We start from the raw sequence: 19,243 nt of genomic DNA, 5'->3' as shown, positions 1-19,243 counted from the left end.
GGCATGGGGCGATATCAGAACCTGATATGGTAACCTTGAGAAAAAATATCACGATATCGTAGTATCACGTTATTGAAAATATAGCTCTAAAAGATATGAATAAATAAAAAATCTGTATCCATTTTTCTATACTATTGTTTGTACTTTTATTTAACAAACATTTACCATGCACAGTTATATTACAAAAAATAGATATAAATGCACAATATTTTGAGAAATTAATTATTTTAAACCAATTACCGACGATACCTCGAGTGATCACATAAAATGCTTCATAAAAGTAGCATAAACATGTTAGCCGCGGTAGTTAGCTACAGCAGCTAACTGACAAACAAACAAACCAGGAAGTGGAATGAAATGTATGAGCCACATCGAGAGCAGGCTCCCGCTGCAGGCTGCAAATTGCCCGTTAAGGCAGACGGTGCGGGAAGGGGGAAAAAAATGTTTTTGTCAGATTTGGAAGGTTTTAAATAACCGTGACTTTTAAAATCGTGACGTATTGCCATTACAGTTATTGGCCCATGCCTAGTTCAATGTCATATTTAAAATGGAGCCCCGATGCCATCTACTGGCAACTGTGCATCAGCAAGATTGTTTTCAAGATTGAAACTTAAAAATATATAAATAATATACACATCAATGGTAGTGAATGAGTTAAAATGAGGTTCATCAATATTCTGGTAGTCATTTCCTGCTGATTTCATACATAAAACAAAACAGAGGTTCACAAAACTTCACTCTTAGCAGATGTACAGCCGGATATTAAAATGAAAAGTGCTGTGATGCGCCTCGTCATCTGAGCGCTTCATTAGTGTTATCAAGCTTGGAATACTTATTACTACGTGCACCCACCACAGGGCCATTATCGTCATAGAATGATTATACCGTGTTGTGACAAAGACTGCCGCCCACCCTCCCCTTTGTTTTTGTACAGTATTTAAACAAGCGGATGTTGTTTCTCCTAGAAACAGGAGGAGTCTGCGTCCGAAGCACGCTCTTTGGTGCATCAAGAGTCCAATGAAAGCAGAGCCGAGTCGCTTTCTGAGTTCTTTGACGCGCAGGAGGTTCTGCTGTCCAACAGTTCCTCTGAAAATGAGGTAAGTTGCAGGGGAAATTCAAAATATCAACGCCTCACACACAATAAGAATATATCACAATTTCTAATAGATTCTAGAACGTAGTCATTATTTGGTTAGGGCCATCCTTACACACTTTACTTTTGCCGTGTGAAGTGTAATTGCACAATCACGGCACAAGGTGGTGCAGTGGTGCTCTCATTGTCAGTCTGCGGGAGTTAAACATTTTGAATTGCTGGCAACAACGTTGTTTTTTTCTAAATCACATTAATAATTAAGGTGATTTAGAAAGAAATAAGCATAATCTTTTATACCATTTTCTTCAGGTTAAATTTTTCAGATATTGGTACCCCTGCTTTTTACATGTACTGTATTGGTCAAAAATGTTTATCGTTGAAAAAAGAAAAAAAAGTAAGACTTCAAGCCACATTTTAAAACAGCCGAAGTAAGAATAACCCCAAGGTCAGGGTTTTCAAGTAGGTTAGTGTTTAGATGTAGGGATTCAAAATCGAGTTTTACTGTGGTGTTAGGGTTTTACAATAGAGGTTTTGTTTTCATGTTTCTGTACATATTAACACTAAGCAAACATCCCTAAAAAAAATCATCCAATTATTTCAGATTTTTCTCTCTGTTGTAAATTATAATGCTAAACAACTATTTGAACAAAGTATTGTCAAACTGTCAAAATAATCTGTGTGTAGTTTATATTATAATTATTATATTTTTCAATTAATCGGTTGATTAATCGGCTTTCAAAATTTCATGATGTTGAATATCAGAACTGAGCTTTACTGTCGTCCTAATCGCCGAAATCTAATAATAATTCAATAGTGTTTTCTTCGACTGTACACGTATACTGTATTGCTTTATGGCTTACTTCCAGGAATTGTAACATTTTTCACAGTAAACAAACACACAAAAATCACTAAAAATAGGACTCAAGGTAATAATGTTTCATAGGAAAATGAATGTGTTCCATTACTTACGTCCTAAAGCTAGGTATTTAAGTATTGATTACTTTAACATTTGTATTTCTGTCAATTTATGAGAGCAATCGTAGTTGTAGTAGAAGGGTCAATAAAGGCAATTAAAGTTGCATTAAGCCATGTGTATTCAACTGGCATTCAGCCTGGAGCTGCATAAGGCTGCCTGATGAAATCCGTATTACGATTAAATTGTCTAGTTTTCAGTACAATGTTTTCAAACTTATTTTGACAGTTTAATGTCACATGGTGGGACACGTTTGTAATTCACCATTTTTGTGCTGTAGGCTTTTGGAAGCTTTTTTTTCATTTCACTGTCATGAAATAAGGCTGCACTCTGACTGTACCTCGTTCTTTTTTTCCTCTTTATTGTCATGTGGCTGGTCAGACAGCAGCATGAGCGGAGGAGGTGTAAAAATGGAAGTTAATTACTTTCATCTAAAAATACACCTATATTGTAGCTCATAAGAGACATCTTCAAATATAATGTGACAGCATGTTGAAAGAAACCTGGCCTGTCTTTTATCACAGGCGTTCTTCACATTCCTCCCAGCACAATTGCTAAAAGTTTGGATTTTTTTTTTTTTTTAGGTATCAGAAGATGACTCATACATCAGCGACGTAAGTGACAACAATTCCATGGACAACTTTAACAATGAGACAGAAAATGGTCGACAAAATTCAGGTAATCTATTTGAGGAAAATTCTTGAATCAGGCATGTCCAAGGTCCAGCCAGGGGCCTAAATGCGGCCCTCGTGGCTATTTCCTCCGGCCTGCAGCGCCTTGCATAAAATTAATAATGTATGGCCTGTCCGAATTGTGGAAAATACAGTGGAAAATACGCATGTATAAATATATTTTCACTGGATTTGGGAAATATATTTTCATCAGAAGATGGCACTGGAACTGCGGTCTCGCCATAATTTATAACATAATGTCACAAGTGTTAAACACAACAGCTATGCCATGTTTTCGCTTTTGTCAGGTTCCGTAGAGAGCGGCGCCATCCTCTGCCGGCGTAGATCTCGTCTTCCTTCACCTTGCCCCAGCAGCAGCGCCATCAGCTTGTGGAACATCCTCAGGAACAACATTGGCAAAGACCTGTCCAAAGTGGCCATGCCCGTGCATCTCAACGAGCCGCTCAACACCCTGCAGAGGCTGTGCGAGGAGCTGGAGTACAGCGAGCTGCTGGATCAGGCCGCCAGCACGCAGGATCCCTTTGAGCGCATGGTGAGGGAACAGCTCGAATACATTGGACCATAGTGAACTAACTTCATCTAAGGTTAGGGCTTCAAAGTAGGGTTTTAAACTTGGGTTTGGGTTTCCAAGTAGGGTTTTAAACTAAATTAGATTTTCAAAGTAGGGATTTAATCTAGGTTTAGGGTTTCAAAGTTAGGTTTTAAACTCGGGTTTGGGTTTCAACGTAGGATTTCGAAAGGAGGTCATCACACGTTGCCACAAGGTTGCCCGACAGTGCTCTTGTTGCAAAGGACTCTTAAACGTAATTTCCATTGACATGAGCTACATCTGGAAACCTCTGGCCACCCCTGGTGACCTTGAAAAAACCCTGGAGGAGTGCCACCTATGCGAAAATTCGCCGACTCACTTCAGATCCCTGAGCAATGAAAAGATTAATTGTTCCTTATTTCTGCCTAAAATAGTGGTTCTCAATCTTTATCAATGATGTACCCCCATGTGAAATATTTTTTCAGCCAAATACTTCCTAATCAGCGCAACACATTTTTATATGGAAAAAAAAAACAACAACAACGTAGAATGCTGTCCAATTCGTGTTTGATTTAATAAACTTTGGAGTTACATTTGTAATGGTATCTCTGGGAGTATTTTGTATAAGTGCTCTAGAAGATAGATCATTTAACATGCTTTATTTCTTGCTCGTCTGCTGGAAAATTGTGTCACTAATGACAATGCGCATTCGTATAAAACCTAACAACTTGGCATACCACATTTTGCAAAGGCGTCACTATAACACCATTTAGCAAAATGTTGCTTCATGTTCCATTTCATTTGCTCTTAAGTTGAAGAGAAAGATGTACTGCTCCTGTCACGGAACTGTATTCGTTTTAGTAGCACCTGGAGAAGTCCTGTCACTTTTAGCAGATCATCTGGCAATGTGAAGGTGGCTTAACTCTGTTCGTCATGTTAAATATGAAATACCTATCACAACTGGGCATTTCCAAATCTCCCAACTATAAACTATGTCAGCCAGTCATGACTTTTAGCATTTTTTTTGTGTGTCTCTAGGTATTCATCGCTACATTTGTAGTATCGGGTTACGCATCCAGCTACTACAGAACTGGCGGGAAACCTTTCAATCCCATCCTGGGAGAGACTTATGAATGTGACCGCCCAGATAAAGGTTTTCAGTTCATTGCAGAACAGGTATGGTTTATTGAGGACATGCTGTTTGGTTGAAATTACGGCAATTTTGTCAAGCCTGATCTTATTAAATGTGCTTGAGGTCTAAATTTGGGTTGGAGTGGAATCTTGTTTTTTAAAGCTGTTATCTTCACCAGGTCAGCCATCATCCACCAGTCTCTGCTTGCCATGCGGAGTCCCAAAATTTTATCTTCTGGCAAGGTGCGTTTGGGGAGATATATTTTTGTTTGGTTCTAAAGTTTCGATTGTAAAAGATTCGTTGATTTTACAGACGTGAGATGTAAGAACAAGTTTTGGGGGAAGTCAATGGAGATTGTTCCTGTCGGCAGCACACATGTAACTCTGCCCGGGTGAGTTTAACGCATCCAAAAGCAGCACAGCTGTCACACAGCAAATATTTTTCAATCATATTTGTTGTGACTGCTGCAGGTCTGGAGACCACTATGAGTGGAACAAGGTGACGTCGTGCATTCACAATATCCTGAGTGGGCAACGCTGGATCGAGCACTACGGCGAGATCTTCATCAGAAACACCAACAGCGAAGCCTGCCACTGCAAGATCACATTTGTTAAAGTGAGTCAAAACTCAAATAAATAAACATGTAAGTAATGGAATGTAAGTCGATAGTTCAAACAGTGTTTCTGGAATCACAGAGGGTTGATCTGGGGAAAGATGGTAAATACAGTACGGAAAATACAGTAGTCAGTCTTTTATCTACATTTAGCAGCAGCTTCCATCTTCAAAATAAACACAACAAATAATACATGGATGATAATGTAAACCGTACTAAGCTCTTATTCTGAATTTGCCTTTTGTAGCTGTAGTTGTGGAGTGGTTCATTAGAGTTCTGGCGACTCCGTTTTTATTGCAATCGCATTACGTCTCTACCAACACCAAGGTGAAAACTTGAAAAAATCCTATTAAATTGTGGATTAAAGGTGCTAAGAAACTTCTAGCCCAGTTTCATACCCCAGTACATGTCTTCGCCGCAAGCTCGAGCTAGAGTAGCACATGATGCATTCAAAAGCTGCCGGACTTTTTCAACTCAGATAGAAAAAAGTCCATCAATGGATTTCAACAATAACTACAAATATCTAAGCCCTGTGGGCTTTTAGAAAAGCTGACATATTGTAGATCTAGACGAGTGATGGGCTCAAATCTTTTGATGTTTTTTTATTTCAATAAATGTTCCATTTTAAAAATTAATTTGATATTTTACTTACTGCATTGGAGGACCTCATCTCAAAAAAGCATTGAACAAAATAATGTACTATCAAGTACTCTCAATCTTAACGTATATGGAATTACAGTATGCAAATGAATACGACTACACATCAGCAAATATGATGATGTTCTACCGCCAAGCAATATTGCTAGCACCAGTGCTACTGGTGCAAAAGTTAGTGTAGAGCCCCGATATAAGTTTCGTGCCGCTAAGTATATGAACGTGCTTTTGCATGCTCATTTGCATGATTCTAGCGTTTCACACATCGAATAAATCCCACTTTTGTTTGCATGTCAAGCTCTCTAGAATGCCTGTCCACGCAATTGAAAAAAAAAATTCTAGAGTGTATTTTCACGCTGTAGTAAATACTACAGAGTCTATAAATGTGCCAAAGCTATATCACATCTACCAACATATTTTTTGTTGCCATTTGTGAAATGTTTTTATTGGTACCCTTCCAAACCCAGAGCACTAAAAGCTCAAATGCTTATGATATAAATGCGAATGACTCCGTAGTGTATTCAGGCTTTTATTACTCAATGACCTTTACTCACAGTTGGTGTTTTTCCCCTGCATGCAACTAAGAAGCCGATATGATATTTTTGAGGTTTGATGTATGGAAGCCTTGGCTGAGCTGAGAAGGTTAATTGCTTTAGCTTTTCTCATTTGAAAGGTCCCCTAAAGGTAGGTTACTCAAGGAAATAGGGTGATTTATTCATTCTCAGCTCCCATTAAATGCAACAGGCACGCAATAGAAGCCATGGTAAAAGACCAAAAGAAGACATTAGCACGAGGTCTTGGATGATGGAGCGTTGAAAGTACGTAATTGCCTTCCCCATGACGAATGTTCTTCTTTGTTACAGGCTCGATGGAACTCAAGCGTGAACGAGGTGGAAGGAAGCATCACGGATCAGAAGGGGAACGTGGTCCACCGGCTCTTTGGGAAGTGGCACGAAGCGGTTTACTGCGGCGACCCGCCCTCTGCCACATGCATCTGGAGAGCAAGTATGACCATTTGCTTTTACCCAAAAGGCAATCAGTCAATATTAATGCAGGGAATGCTTGAATATGCAGATGCCATGCCGATAGATCACGAGCAGTACTACGGTTTTACCAAATTTGCCATCGAGCTGAATGAACTGGACGCCTCCCTGAAAGCGCTGCTGCCACCCACTGACACCAGACTGCGTGTGGACCAAAGGTGAGGGACAAAAACACACCCCGGGAGCTTTCATTTTCCTTTTTATGTCATGGTTTGATTATATTCAAAAGACGTATCTCGAACTCCTGCTTTTAATAAAAAAGAGATCCGATTCCATTAAAACCTGCTGGAAAGGAGGCAGTTCAAATACAAGCAGGTTGGCTATTGCTAAGAAGTGCATGACTATTTTTGTTTTTTTCTCAAGCAAGGTCATACAAACATGAACATGTTCTGCCTTATCCATCTGCTGTCTACTCTACTATCCATTTTGTAAGTGCAAATAACTCAATTGCTAACAGACAGTAGCATATCTCATCAGGTGAACTCAATTATGTGTTCTTCACAGATGCAAGTCAAAGTTGTCATCAACACATCACAAAAAGATAAAAATAAAAACTGCCCCATTCACTTCTGTGCACATCTTTGAATTTTTATTTTAGCTCACATTGTGTGTTTTACAAACGAATAGTGGAGATGTAGGGCATTTTAAAATAGCACAGGAGCTTTATGCTTTGTTGACAGCTCAATCTTGAGGAAACATGAAAATGTGAATGATGAAGAGAGCTGGAACTGAGATTTGAACCCTAAACCTCATAAATCTTAGTCAAACATGTGAACCATGTGGTTCCTGTGCTACCAAAGTGAAAATAATATTTAAATAATTGCTCACACTTCTGGTGGTATTGTTTCAATGAACAGCACCCAAATGATCCACAGTAAAAAAAAATTAACGTGAGTGACCAGAGCACTTTGTATGTAAGTTAAATGTTAAAAAATACATTTTAATGCGCTTGCATTTACCAGGTGTTCTTGTCCATATTCGCATGCTAAATATGTTGGCGTTGCATTATTTTCAGACTCCTGGAGGAGGGCAAGCTCGAGGCTGCTGAGGAGCAGAAGCAAAGGATTGAACAGCTGCAGAGAGAAAGACGACGAGACCTTGAGGAGAGCAACAGCTCACATCAGCCAAAATTTTTCAGGTACCCGTGATCTCTAGCCAGAATATTTAAACTAGATCAGTGGTTTCCATCCATTTTCCAATTATGTACCCCCTATGAAATATTTTTTTCAGCAAAGTACATAAGCAATATGTTGCTTCATTTTCCAAATAATTTGCTCTTAATTTGAAATGAAACTATTACTGTTCTAGTCACTGAATTGAAAATCATTCAATCTGATTTCCTGGTTGTCTTTCTTCATTCATGCTCAGGAAATCAAAGGATGACACATGGGTGAGCAACAACACATACTGGGAGTTACGAAAGGATCCTGGCTTTGCTCACATAGATTTTCCGACGTTGTGGTGACCTGAACTGGAACACATTCGCAGCCAGAATTTCAATGGAAACATCCACAATCAGCACCAATCTTCTTTTGTATTATTGCCTTAAAAACAAGTGCTTATCTAAGTTGTGTAAACATGTTATGCACCCTGAGAATGTTGATTAAAAAATAGAGTGAGTACAAGTTGGAGAAGTGTGAAAAGGATGACTCGTCCACCTCATTACAAGCGCCCACTCATTTTGAAGGTACTAATGAACTGGTACTGCGTTGAAAGTATTGAGTGGGACATCATCCTGCCGTTTAGACAATCTCTACCTCAGAGATACAGTAGCCTTGTTATGCCATTGAGTAACATTAACATCCAATATTTATTCTACACATGCCGTATGCCTTATTGGTTGGTGGAATTGTAATTTTTATTTGTCTGTGTTTTTGATGTTTTAAAAGTTGTATAGTTTGTAAGGTGCTCTGAAAGTGAAACATAAAACAGCGCTAATTATTTGTAATGACTGTGTTGAATCTGTGAATGATGCAGACTGGAGGAGCTGTAGCAAAAATGACCATACGCTCATTATTTTTTTTCCACCTCATCCAATGCGCCTTTTGGTTACACCTGCAATGTGGTGCCGTCCGAAGAAGCGGAGTGTTCAAACTGTGCTGCGTCAACTCAAATAAATGCTGCGATGCTTCCCTCTTGTGGACTGCTGAGTGTGCTCACGTCATTGTAAAGATCCGTTTTACTCGTCGTTCTTGGGCTGTTTAAACGTAATCCCTTGCTTGAAGGATGTGTTTTGCATCACACTAGTGCATCAAATGCTGTGAACGCTGTGATTTCGAAACTATTTGCGATACGATACGATATACTTTATTGTCCCTCTTGGGGAAATGTGTCTTGGACTCAGCAGCTGCAGCAAACATGAGAAAACAAATATATAGGACAGCAAGCAGTATACGCAGACAACAATTTGCACCTCAGTATAGCACATTTCCCATGGACATAAATATTGCACAAGCGGGATACGCACATAATAAAAACAAAAACATAAACCATATAAAACATGCTAAAAGCAAGTAAAATTATCGCACTATATGCTAAAAGCACGTAAAAAGACGTGGCAAAAGCCTCCCGAATAAATCGAAATGATTGCACACACTTAAGAAAAACTATTTCACTCAACAAACGTGCAAGGGGCGGACTTACTGTACATAGTTTCCAGGGGTGACCATGACCACCCTACGTCCTGGGAAATCTTGATATCAGGGAATTTTGGGTAATTTTTACATGCATGTAATATTCTTAAGACCCCTTGAGATCTGCCACATAGTTATTAACTGCATGTTTGAGTTTACAGTATATAATAAATGCAATGATATTTCATCAAATCCAATAGAGGTAGTAGTTCTCGAAAATACGTTGATGGGAATGTTTTTGTAGTGGTTTTCAAGTCACTCGTTCCCAGCGTCCAGTTTTGTTTCGCTTTGCCATTAAAGTTTAGCCGAGTGCACAGTGCAAACAAGTTTATGACATCATATAAGTACAACTATTTTATGACATATAAGTGCAAGTTTTTTATTTAACAATTGTATCTAATGTGTGAGCCCTTGAGCCAGGGTATGAGAAAAAAAAATCTAATATGTTCCCTGGGTTTAGTAATCTTGTACGCTCAGTTTAATACTATTGCCTCAATTTACTAATCTGTTCCCTCGCTTTACTCATCTGACTACAGCATAGGTGTTGAACTCTAGTCCTGCATGTTTTCCGGTTTTCTCTCTCCCAACATGACTGACTCAAATGATTATCTTGTTAGCCAGCTCTGCAGGAGCTTGAAAATGATCGTGATCATTTGAATCAGGAGTGATTGAGAGAGAAGGTTTGAAAATATGCAGGGTACTGCCCCTCGAGGACTGGAGTTTGACACCTATGGAAGGGGTCATGGGCAATGGGAAGCCCCCGAGTATCACATGAGTAGTTTACAAATGATAGAACATTGTGATTTTCTAGGAATTTTACTAACAATTATTCATATAAGACATACATTACATATTACACTTGATTTACATATTCACTACAGCTGTTTCTTAATTATTATGAGAACTCAATAACATGACCAGGGTCTTCACATAAACTGGTAGTAGTTCTCGGTTTCAAAAAGTTTGGTGACCCCTGACCTATGGACTTCACTACAGGTTGCTATCAATCCTTCGCCCACAAGTAGCCTGCTGTAGCATTTCAAACCCAATTTTCATTTGTATATTATTTCCATTATTTTTTATTGATATTATTCATTGTTGCATCAGACATTTTGTCAACAGTATAGTATTTTTTAATTGACACAATCTGTCACAACAACCATCCCTTCTCAATACAACACTAAAACAACAAAACATAAAACAACAAAAATTTGTACAATCATATAATTGACAGTTCAGTTAAATTAGTAGAAATGCCCAGAATCATTTTCTCTTTCCTATTATCTACAAACTTAAGAGATTCAAAATTAAGATCAATATCAGTTTTTAAAACATGGAGTGCAATTAAAACCGTACATATTTTTGATAATTACAAAATAATTACGTAAAAACTCTCGCTGTCTGCTTCCGGAATGGGCGTGGCCTAAGTGTGTCTATTGTGACAAAAATCTTCACGTTGAGCTCTCTTTCTTGGTGAGTCTTTGCGTCCGTAGCGGCTTTTTTTTTTTTTTTTGCAAAAAGTATCGTGACTGCTTCGTCGACTTAGTTTTGACCTGTTGGAAACGTTAACTTAATATGCCAATCCTTACGTTTCGTACGACTTTTGGTTTATAAAAATCTTCGTTGTTGGTAATGCTAGCTGATCGTCTTTGTCCTTATCCACAGACGATTCATTGTAAGAAATCATTCCACTTAGTGTATATTTTAACTTTTTTTTTGGCATCTAAGGAAGGACCGATCGAGCCGTCCCGATGTTTGCCACAGCTACCAGGAATTTTGTGGAGGAGGTGGACCCCGGAGGTTTGCTGATCCCGGTGAGAAGCCTCAACGATTCCATCGCACTGCTCACCGTGGTGGTGAGCCAGAAACGCTTCTGGTTCTGGCAGAAGCCCAAACATCTGCCCACTGACTTTACCCTCAATGACATCCTCGCAGGAGACACGCCCATTACGCCAGGTAAACAAACAAGCAACATGTCAAATCATGACAAATTTATCACAACAAAGAACAAGCACTGACCTAGCTCACAACTCCATAAAATTGGGTCACTTATTACCAATTTTTATTATGGTTTGGCAGCGTGTCTTTGGTTTCCAAAATGAAACTGATCGATGCTGTCAATGTAACTGACGTGAGTCTCCGCCTGCAGTTTTGACAGAGACAGACTTCATCAAATATAATGGGACGTATGGTGACAACATACAAGGGACAACGGATGCCACATTCATCCATTCCAACTTGAACGTGGAGGGAAAAGACTCTTCCAAACTCCAGTTGTCATTTGGCAGTTTGAAGAAAGACGAAGTAGATGTGCGCAACCTGCTGCGCGACTCAAAAAACAGGTAAGCTTCCCTGATTGTGTCCTCCTCAACATTGTTTCATTCAGAATCCACTGCATAAACATCAGTTAAAAAGTAAACATACAAACTGTGTATGTTAAAGGTCTCTAAACACCGTGAATGTTCTTCATCGGATCACAAACTTACACTACAAATCTCACGCGCATCTGCATTAATCATGAAAAAAAATTTAAAATTTGAATTTTGGCTTCAACACAGGATTGGATTTGAACTCCGGTCCCTGAACTGTGAGGCAGACGTGCTTAGCATTACGCCATCAAGCCGCCCTATAAAATCAGCAGAAATACTGAAATAAAAAAATTGTTTAAAATGGTTGAAAAATGTTATACAAACACTAATATATCAGAACTGTAGGGAGGACAGTAATCAAGTCAAATGTATTTGTATTGCTCTAAATCCTCACAGTCTCAATGGGGATGCGTATACTGTAGAAAATACTAGCTATGGAGGACCCTTAAATGCATTTTCAGGTAGACACTTAGTAAGAACCGTCGCTGAATAATTGTCACGATTTTATGGCACTGCATTTGACGATCAAATGTCCCACCAGGGTGCTGGACATGTCCCACTCTCTGATTCAGCAGACCAAGAAGAAGCGTCAGGTGTTCGGTGTCGTCAAGGAGCGCATCGTGACCAGCCAGCCATGTAGTGTCATCGAGGAGGTGCAGCAGACTGGACAGTGTACAGGGACGCTCAGCCTCTGCGGGCCCAAGAATCCAAAGGTCACATTGGAATGACTCACAAACACCTTTACTATTCCATTATATCTAATCTTTCCTCATGTTTTACTGCATGCGCAGGTTAGATGGTTAGAATTGCTTGTACTTCAATTTGGGCTACAACCAAAATATCCACCCATTTTTCGTTTTGTATCGGCATAATCAGATATGTTATTTGTTGTGACTAGGGGTGGAAAAGGAACACCTAAATTGCGATCAAGTAGTTATACTCATTGGTAAAGTGTTTTTTTTTTAATGTAACTTTATGCTTTCTGTATACTGATTACAGTAATTTTAATGCATCAGGCTTCTTGTGCTTGAGTTTTTGGGGGATGGAAAATCCTAAATTTTAGAATTGAATCCAAAGAATATTCTTTGTTACATTTTGGCAATAATATCAACAAAATTTTACAGGTATTCACATCAGTTTTTTCTTGAAAGCTAATGTATAGCTGGATTTCTTAGAAGAATTCATAAAGTTTTCCATTTTGCTTGCACAAAATTTAATTCCTCTTTGTTCTGTAGGGAATCTCACAATCACAACAGCGGGAAACAAGTATTTACACTGTAGACACAATCGACAATCACAGGGCGCTGCCCATTACTGTAATTGTTGTCAAGCCAATTTTTCATGTTGCAATTTTTCTCGAATATCATCTTTGTTTACATGGAAAAATACGGTAGTTCTTTTATCTATGATTTGCTGGCGAAGGTTACATTTTGTGCAATGCCTCTCGGGAATTTTTGTCACACAGTTAAGAATATTATGTAAAAGTTTGCATCAGCTGTTCCCACAACATTTTTCATCACTACTGTTGATCTACTTGAATCAATTTATCGGCTTTGAAAACGCCGTTGTACGCATGTGTGCGCGCAGGTGTCATTGAAAGACAACGGGAGCCTTAGCAAAGACAGCAACGTTACCATGGAGATTCCGACTAACACCACCCTGGCCTATGCCCTCGTTGACCTTGAGGTGAAGCAGGACGGTCGCTTTGGTGAGAAGATATCATTTATATGGAAAATAGGGCTTATGTTTGATTTAATTCCATAAAATTCTATTTGGGCAGTTCAATTGCAAACAGTGAAAAACCCTTGCATTGTGCTCAGAAGTTTATGAAGGCAATTGTAAATAGATTCAGAAGATCCAGAGGAAAATATTTCATGATTTTTCACTAAACTGATTATTGCTTAAAGCTAGCTAAAAATGCTTTATAAATAGTTGAGTGGAGAAAACTCAAAATGACTTAAATGGTTTATGATATTATAGTGTGTCAAGCCGCACATGTACCAAACGTACTGTATTTGCACAGAGCTGTGTCTGATGTCAAACAAGGGGGGATTCGAGGTGGATAGCCCCACACCGAGAAGTCTGGCGGGTGTGACTGGAGCTCCTCTGCAGAGTAATCCTGACGTCAGCCATCTTAGACAAGGTCCATTTTTGCCAGACTTTCACATTCTACCTCTGCATTCACATGCCACGCAGAAGTCTTGTTTCGTGCGTCCATTTACTGTTACTAGTCTGTTTCAAAGCGCTCACAATTTATGAGTCATTTCCCCCCAAATATTTGGAATTGCTTTTTTTTTTTTTAACTGATGTACTTTGAATCTTGGTAGCCATGATTCATGTGTTAAAAGGACCTCACAAGAGGTCAAAGGACCTCACAAGATCCTATCAAACTTGTGTTAAGATAACTCGACTGGGATCCTATACAAAAACGTCTCCCATACTTAATGTTTAACTTAAACATATCAATAAACACAGGCCACAAATTAATATGTATTACAATAAGAAATGCATTTTTTACTTAAATGTTTTGGATGTATTCGATGAGTCTAACATGAAAATAAATGCAAGTGAATCAATTATTATGAAAGACAGTAAATGATGCGACTTTCTTACTCAACAGTTTCACTTGTAGTTTTTTTAAGTATTCACTATGACAACTTCACAATATTCTACCAAACAAGGGTGGAGTAAAGCCAGTGAGTCATCAGAATACAACACTAATGCAAAAAATCTCTGCCTTTGTCTTTGCCTTATTCATGTTGCAATATCCAAAAATGTGGAGTGCATACAAATGCCATAAAACCATTGTAGTCCCCTACTGGGAAAAAAACAACAACAAAAAACATTTTCCTAATTCAAAAAACAAAATAGCCCTCTATAATTGTGTGCTCCCCAAAAATATAAACAGTAGTTATATAAATAAATAGAATGTAAAGATTTGAACTTTTTTTTTGGACATTGTGCTGCTCCTTCTTGTGTGTATGCCTTAACCACATATTATACAGACATTAGTATCTGGGTGAAAGTTAGCAGTAAGCCGCGGTAATATGTATAAGTTGGTCTGTCACAATCTTTTTTTTTTTTTTTAAATCAATTGTCCTATTGATTATTTCATGGAATAATCATATCCAGTAAGGATGAAGTGAGTGGATATAATTACTCATTCTTTGTTATTGTGAGAAATACTCAATTTTTCGTCTGGAATATTTTTTCCTACTAATTGCTATGGACATTTAAAAGATGAATGTGCCAAAACTTTAAACTAGGGATTTCAATTTTTTGAGCTACCACCAAGGATTTCAACTTGGCAAGATTCAAATTGCTATAATTCTATCAATTTTATGGCATTTGCAGAATTGGAGAAGCTGCATTCTCATTTCCAGCAGCTGGCAGCTCTACCAGCCTCCAGTAGGTCTTCTCTACTCAAGAACATCACAGCACTCATGCAAGACAGAGCAGCTCTCACCGCTCTTCAGAGTGTGGTAAGATGCATCAGAAGCGTTGATTGCTTGATTTTTATGATCACTTGGGACCTCCCTCGTTTCCATGTCAGCTGGACCAGATGCTCATGGAAAAAGGCGCTAACATGGCCGAGGTTTCGGAGGCGCACAAACAAAGCATCCAGCCTGTTCTGGAAGTGCTGAAAGAGGCAGAATGCGTGTCAGCTGCACGGACGGAACACGCCATGTCGATTCTCAGTGCACTTCACCTCCTTACTAGTGCTTTGGATGGTGAGCATCACTTCCTCTTGTTTAATCTTAACCCTTGTGCACACAATTTGGTAACTTTACACCTTGCCTTTTTTCCCTAATTTTGTAAATGTTTTTAAAGGCGCAATAAATAGATTTTTATATTTATATTCCTCCAACCACTCAAATTGTTCAGTGGCATCAGTTCGATCCATACATATAATAATTTCAGGTAAATGTATTAACACCCACAAAAAAATTGAAAAATGGTATGGTCTGTCTTTGTAGCCTGTGAAGTGATGATGATACTTTAAGATATAGCCATTAACTGGTCTCTACCGCCACCTACTGTTTTGAGGTGGAACACAAGTCAACAATGAATTTTCTGTTTGCTGACATAATCTCTCAACGAAATGTTGCAAAAATCGGAGGAAAATCACTGTCATAAATCCTATTAATACTCATCTCAAAAATTGTAGTCATAATTGTTTTAAATGGTCCAAAATTTGGACAATGATTATGTTTGCACACAAAATCTCGCACGTCCAGCTGCAATCACATAGAAATGTCAGAATCTTTGCAATTTGAAATTTTACATGTTTTAATCATCTACTGGAAATTTCAGCTCCCAATTTTTTTCCCATTGATTCTTAAAAAAAAAAAAAATCAAAGGAATTTCCATAATTTGCAATATAATGCCACACAGGTTAATGTTATTATGTAATTAAATATTACTGTTAATGTGTATTTTCTCTCAACTGTTTTAACAATTGTTAATTTTTGACACCTCCAGAGTATTTTGTGTCCTTTCTCATATCTTAACTTCATGTTTTCTTCTTTACTTTCCTTCCAGAACTGACTTGTGATAGTCTCGCTGCACTGAATATCTGCAGCAATCCAGACGCCTTAAAAATCATGGAGCTTCTGGTTTGTATAGAGAATTACATCCACACTCAAATGTGCATAACCTTTTTTTCATTTCATTTTCCCTCCTATCTGTTGTAGGTACAATGCTTGTCTGGTAGCGGGCAATCACCGGCGAGCGGCGCCGCCAACATTGCCGCTCTGCCAGAGGATGTCTTGTCTGCCATGGAACATCTGTTCGCTTCTTCTGGTGTGAGTCTGCACAGAGATGGTGACGCAGCGAGGAGCCAAATAAAGCAGCTGCAGCAAGCAGGAAATCGACCTCTCATCATGTCAATCGCTCTCAGAGGCCTTCACTCACTGGCCCGCTGTGTTTAACTTAACCCCCACTAACAATACTTTTTAATAAGAGCTTTTACTATGAAGAGCAATCAAAAAAATGTGTCGCCGCTGAAAAGCACCCAATTAGCTCATTAAAAGACTTTTAAATTGTAATAATGTGCATTTGCTTTTAATGTGAAAAATATGGGGAGAGAAAAAGCTCACTCAAATACGGCCATAATTTTCTTGTGTTTTTTAGAGTTACAAATATTTGTGTGATTTTCGTGTTTATTTGTTCTGTGTGCATTTTTCATGTAAGTGTTAAAATCTGTTTTTGATTTTCGGCTGTACACCAGTGGATCAGTGGTCAGGCTCCTTTCTGTTTGAGGCAAACTGTTATCAAGATATTTGTTTTCACAGTCACATACACACACGTCTCAGATGTGTTGAGAGGCCATGCCTGCTTGGAGGCACTTGCTATAGCCATAGAATAAGAAAGATCCCTCTTCCATTTTTCACCTTATTAGTTGTCTTTTTTTTCTGGGTGAAAAACAACTTTTTTTTTGGGTCGCCATTTTGTTTATGGTAAAAAAAAAAAGCCTACCTAGAAAGCTTTTTTTTTTTTTATATAATACTGTATAGAAAAAAAAAAGGGTAAAACCATCCTACCTTTTGTTTTTGGTAAACGCGTACACATTGTCCAAAAAAAAAGTCTTCCACTACATGGTCCTATTAAAAAAAAAAAAAAAAAAATCCATTGTATGGTTATTTAACAAAAAAAACCCACACCTTATTTTACGTTTTTCATGTATAATAGGGCCTTCCTTTGTATTTGTTTTTACCACTAGTTTTTTTTAAATGACTTAAATTATCGTTTTTTCCCGTAAGAAAAATAAAACTGTGCAAGGTGTTTTTAGTAGTTTCCTTTTTATTTTATAATGCCTTATTTTTTAATGCTCTGCTGTACTGTACGTTATTACTGTGGTATTTTTTTAACCATCTTCCTGTGGCACATTTTTAACACCTTAATGTTTGTTGTTTTTTCACTTCTGGTACAAAAAAAAATCCTCATATTTTAAGGTTCTGTTTTTTTTTTAAAAGCTTTGCTATACCTGGTCGGGATTTATTGTTTTTATTGTTTAAAAAAAAAAAACTTGTTGCATCCGCAGAACACCCTCTCCATACAACCACCAAGTACAGAAAACATTCCCCAATAAAAAAGCTTCACTAAGTCATGTTTAAAGAGAAATATTGAAAGAAAATAAAGCTTAATACAAAAACAAAAAAACACCGTACTATGAATGTGTTCCATGGTCTTTTTTTTCTAACTGAACATTTTCTTTTTTTTGGAGGGCTGTCACGTATTCATACATGGTCATTTTTTTTAAACCCTGAAACAATATCAGATATTAATGTGGTTAAAACTAAGCTTCATGTTGGCACATTCAATACCTGCTATTATTCAATGTAGATCATGGAAACTGTTTTTTCTAAAGCTCAACACGCTATCCTTTTTGCTTTAGAAAAATAGTATACAACTGATACACTAAAAAAAGGAAGCTTTTTGTCTTTTTTAAAGTCTCAAAAACCAGCAGCGTAGTTCATTACAAAAAACATTTATTTAAAATTTGAAAATACATCTTATCTGAAATAAGTAAAATACGCTTTTTTTCTTCAGTAAATGTTAACGGTTTAAGTGGGATCACATCAAAAGGGACGGTTTACTGAGACACAGCACCCTGTTTAATTTAAAGGTCTAATGTAAGTCAAATTCAGCACCACAGAGCGAGAGAAACATGTCAACGGCGTTCACAGTTATGTATCTTGTGCTTGGCATACTACGGAAAATAGTTGAAGGGCACAATAAGCCTTCATTTCAACCCAATTCCAGAAATGAAGGCAGCCTCAAGAGGGGTGTTGACAACCAGCACAACCATAGTACAAATAGTGGCAAAATGAGATGACAAAAGTGTAAACACGAGGTGAGGTATCATTAAAAAGCAAGCCCTCTATTATTTTTGGCACAATAAATAGACAACTTACAAGTGTAATATTAAATATGTTTTCTATTTTTAAAAAAATCCTGACGCAACACGACACCCAATCCATTACATGATTACATTAAAAGAGTTTGCCAATAAATAAGTACACTTTCTGTGTGCTGTGACTTGCATAGTGTGCAGTGCAGTGTCTCTGTTCACATGGCAGGCGTAGCAGCTCAAAACAGCTCAGTGGCCAGTCGGATGGAAGGGGCAGCCGGGGTCAGTAGACCCAGCTGACCGGGACCCACTGCGGCTCCACAAATAGTCTCTCTACCGCCTCCTGCAGCTGCTCGAAGGCCTTGTCCAGGTTGTCGTTGTAAATGGTCAAGTCGAAGAAGTGGCTGTAGGCGCGGCGGATCCTGGCGCTCTCCTCTACCGTTTTCTTTAAGTCGTTCTCCTGTGGTGACGTGGCAGGACATACCGAGGTTAAGGTTGAAAGGAAAAACTGACGTAGTTCCCCAAATATAAGACGGCAAAAGTATGGGTGCGTCTTAAAAAAAATAAATAAATGTCACACCATTCGAGTAAGATTGACCCGTCTGCCACATAAGCAGAAATGTGCATTTTTATATTGGCCGTATTCTTACTTACAATAA

The 19,243-nt window shown here is 38.2% G+C and overlaps 3 protein-coding genes across 6 annotated transcripts in view; 2 read left to right on the top strand and 1 right to left on the bottom strand.

Annotated features, from left to right (window-relative positions):
• Nucleotides 1-8,866, top strand: part of LOC148426636 (oxysterol-binding protein-related protein 3-like) — a 35,785-nt gene extending 26,919 nt beyond the window's left edge. For 2 of the 3 annotated variants that reach the window (XM_088411096.1, XM_088411094.1), the window contains 11 exons: nucleotides 966-1,097; nucleotides 2,651-2,744; nucleotides 3,046-3,290; nucleotides 4,326-4,463; nucleotides 4,598-4,661; nucleotides 4,732-4,810; nucleotides 4,890-5,034; nucleotides 6,550-6,691; nucleotides 6,761-6,887; nucleotides 7,745-7,867; nucleotides 8,098-8,866. In XM_088411096.1, coding sequence (XP_088267222.1) covers nucleotides 966-1,097; nucleotides 2,651-2,744; nucleotides 3,046-3,290; nucleotides 4,326-4,463; nucleotides 4,598-4,661; nucleotides 4,732-4,810; nucleotides 4,890-5,034; nucleotides 6,550-6,691; nucleotides 6,761-6,887; nucleotides 7,745-7,867; nucleotides 8,098-8,194 — 1,386 coding nt within the window. In that variant the 3' untranslated portion in view covers nucleotides 8,195-8,866. The remainder of the gene's footprint in view (nucleotides 1-965; nucleotides 1,098-2,650; nucleotides 2,745-3,045; nucleotides 3,291-4,325; nucleotides 4,464-4,597; nucleotides 4,662-4,731; nucleotides 4,811-4,889; nucleotides 5,035-6,549; nucleotides 6,692-6,760; nucleotides 6,888-7,744; nucleotides 7,868-8,097) is intronic. The other variant, XM_088411095.1, reaches the window with a different exon arrangement.
• Nucleotides 8,867-10,777: 1,911 nt separating this feature from the next.
• LOC148426635 (gasdermin-E-like) lies at nucleotides 10,778-17,885 on the top strand. Of its 2 annotated transcripts, none has more exons than XM_088410680.1 (10): nucleotides 10,778-10,835; nucleotides 11,091-11,318; nucleotides 11,512-11,704; nucleotides 12,273-12,444; nucleotides 13,319-13,439; nucleotides 13,755-13,874; nucleotides 15,086-15,213; nucleotides 15,285-15,462; nucleotides 16,274-16,347; nucleotides 16,426-17,885. In XM_088410680.1, exons 2-10 carry the CDS (start codon nucleotides 11,114-11,116, stop codon nucleotides 16,660-16,662), a joined length of 1,428 nt encoding a protein of 475 aa, XP_088266806.1. In that variant the 5' UTR covers nucleotides 10,778-10,835; nucleotides 11,091-11,113; the 3' UTR covers nucleotides 16,663-17,885. The 2 variants fall into 2 exon arrangements, with proteins under 2 accessions (XP_088266806.1, XP_088266807.1); XM_088410681.1 differs by lacking the exon at nucleotides 10,778-10,835 and adding an exon at nucleotides 10,871-11,037.
• Nucleotides 17,886-18,205: 320 nt separating this feature from the next.
• LOC148426634 (protein PALS2-like) overlaps nucleotides 18,206-19,243 on the bottom strand; it is a 17,048-nt gene continuing 16,010 nt past the window's right edge. The window contains exon 14 of the mRNA XM_088410381.1: nucleotides 18,206-19,044. Within this exon, the coding sequence (XP_088266507.1) occupies nucleotides 18,868-19,044 (177 nt within the window). The 3' untranslated portion in view covers nucleotides 18,206-18,867. The remainder of the gene's footprint in view (nucleotides 19,045-19,243) is intronic.

The sequence above is a fragment of the Hippichthys cyanospilos genome, chromosome 3 (genome assembly GCF_059441005.1).
Source record: "Hippichthys cyanospilos isolate Australia breed blue-spotted pipefish chromosome 3, RoL_Hcya_1.0, whole genome shotgun sequence".
In the NCBI taxonomy this organism is placed as follows: domain Eukaryota; kingdom Metazoa; phylum Chordata; class Actinopteri; order Syngnathiformes; family Syngnathidae; genus Hippichthys; species Hippichthys cyanospilos.
Note: the sequence above shows the minus strand (reverse complement) of the source record. Positions and strands in the feature narration are given on the sequence as shown.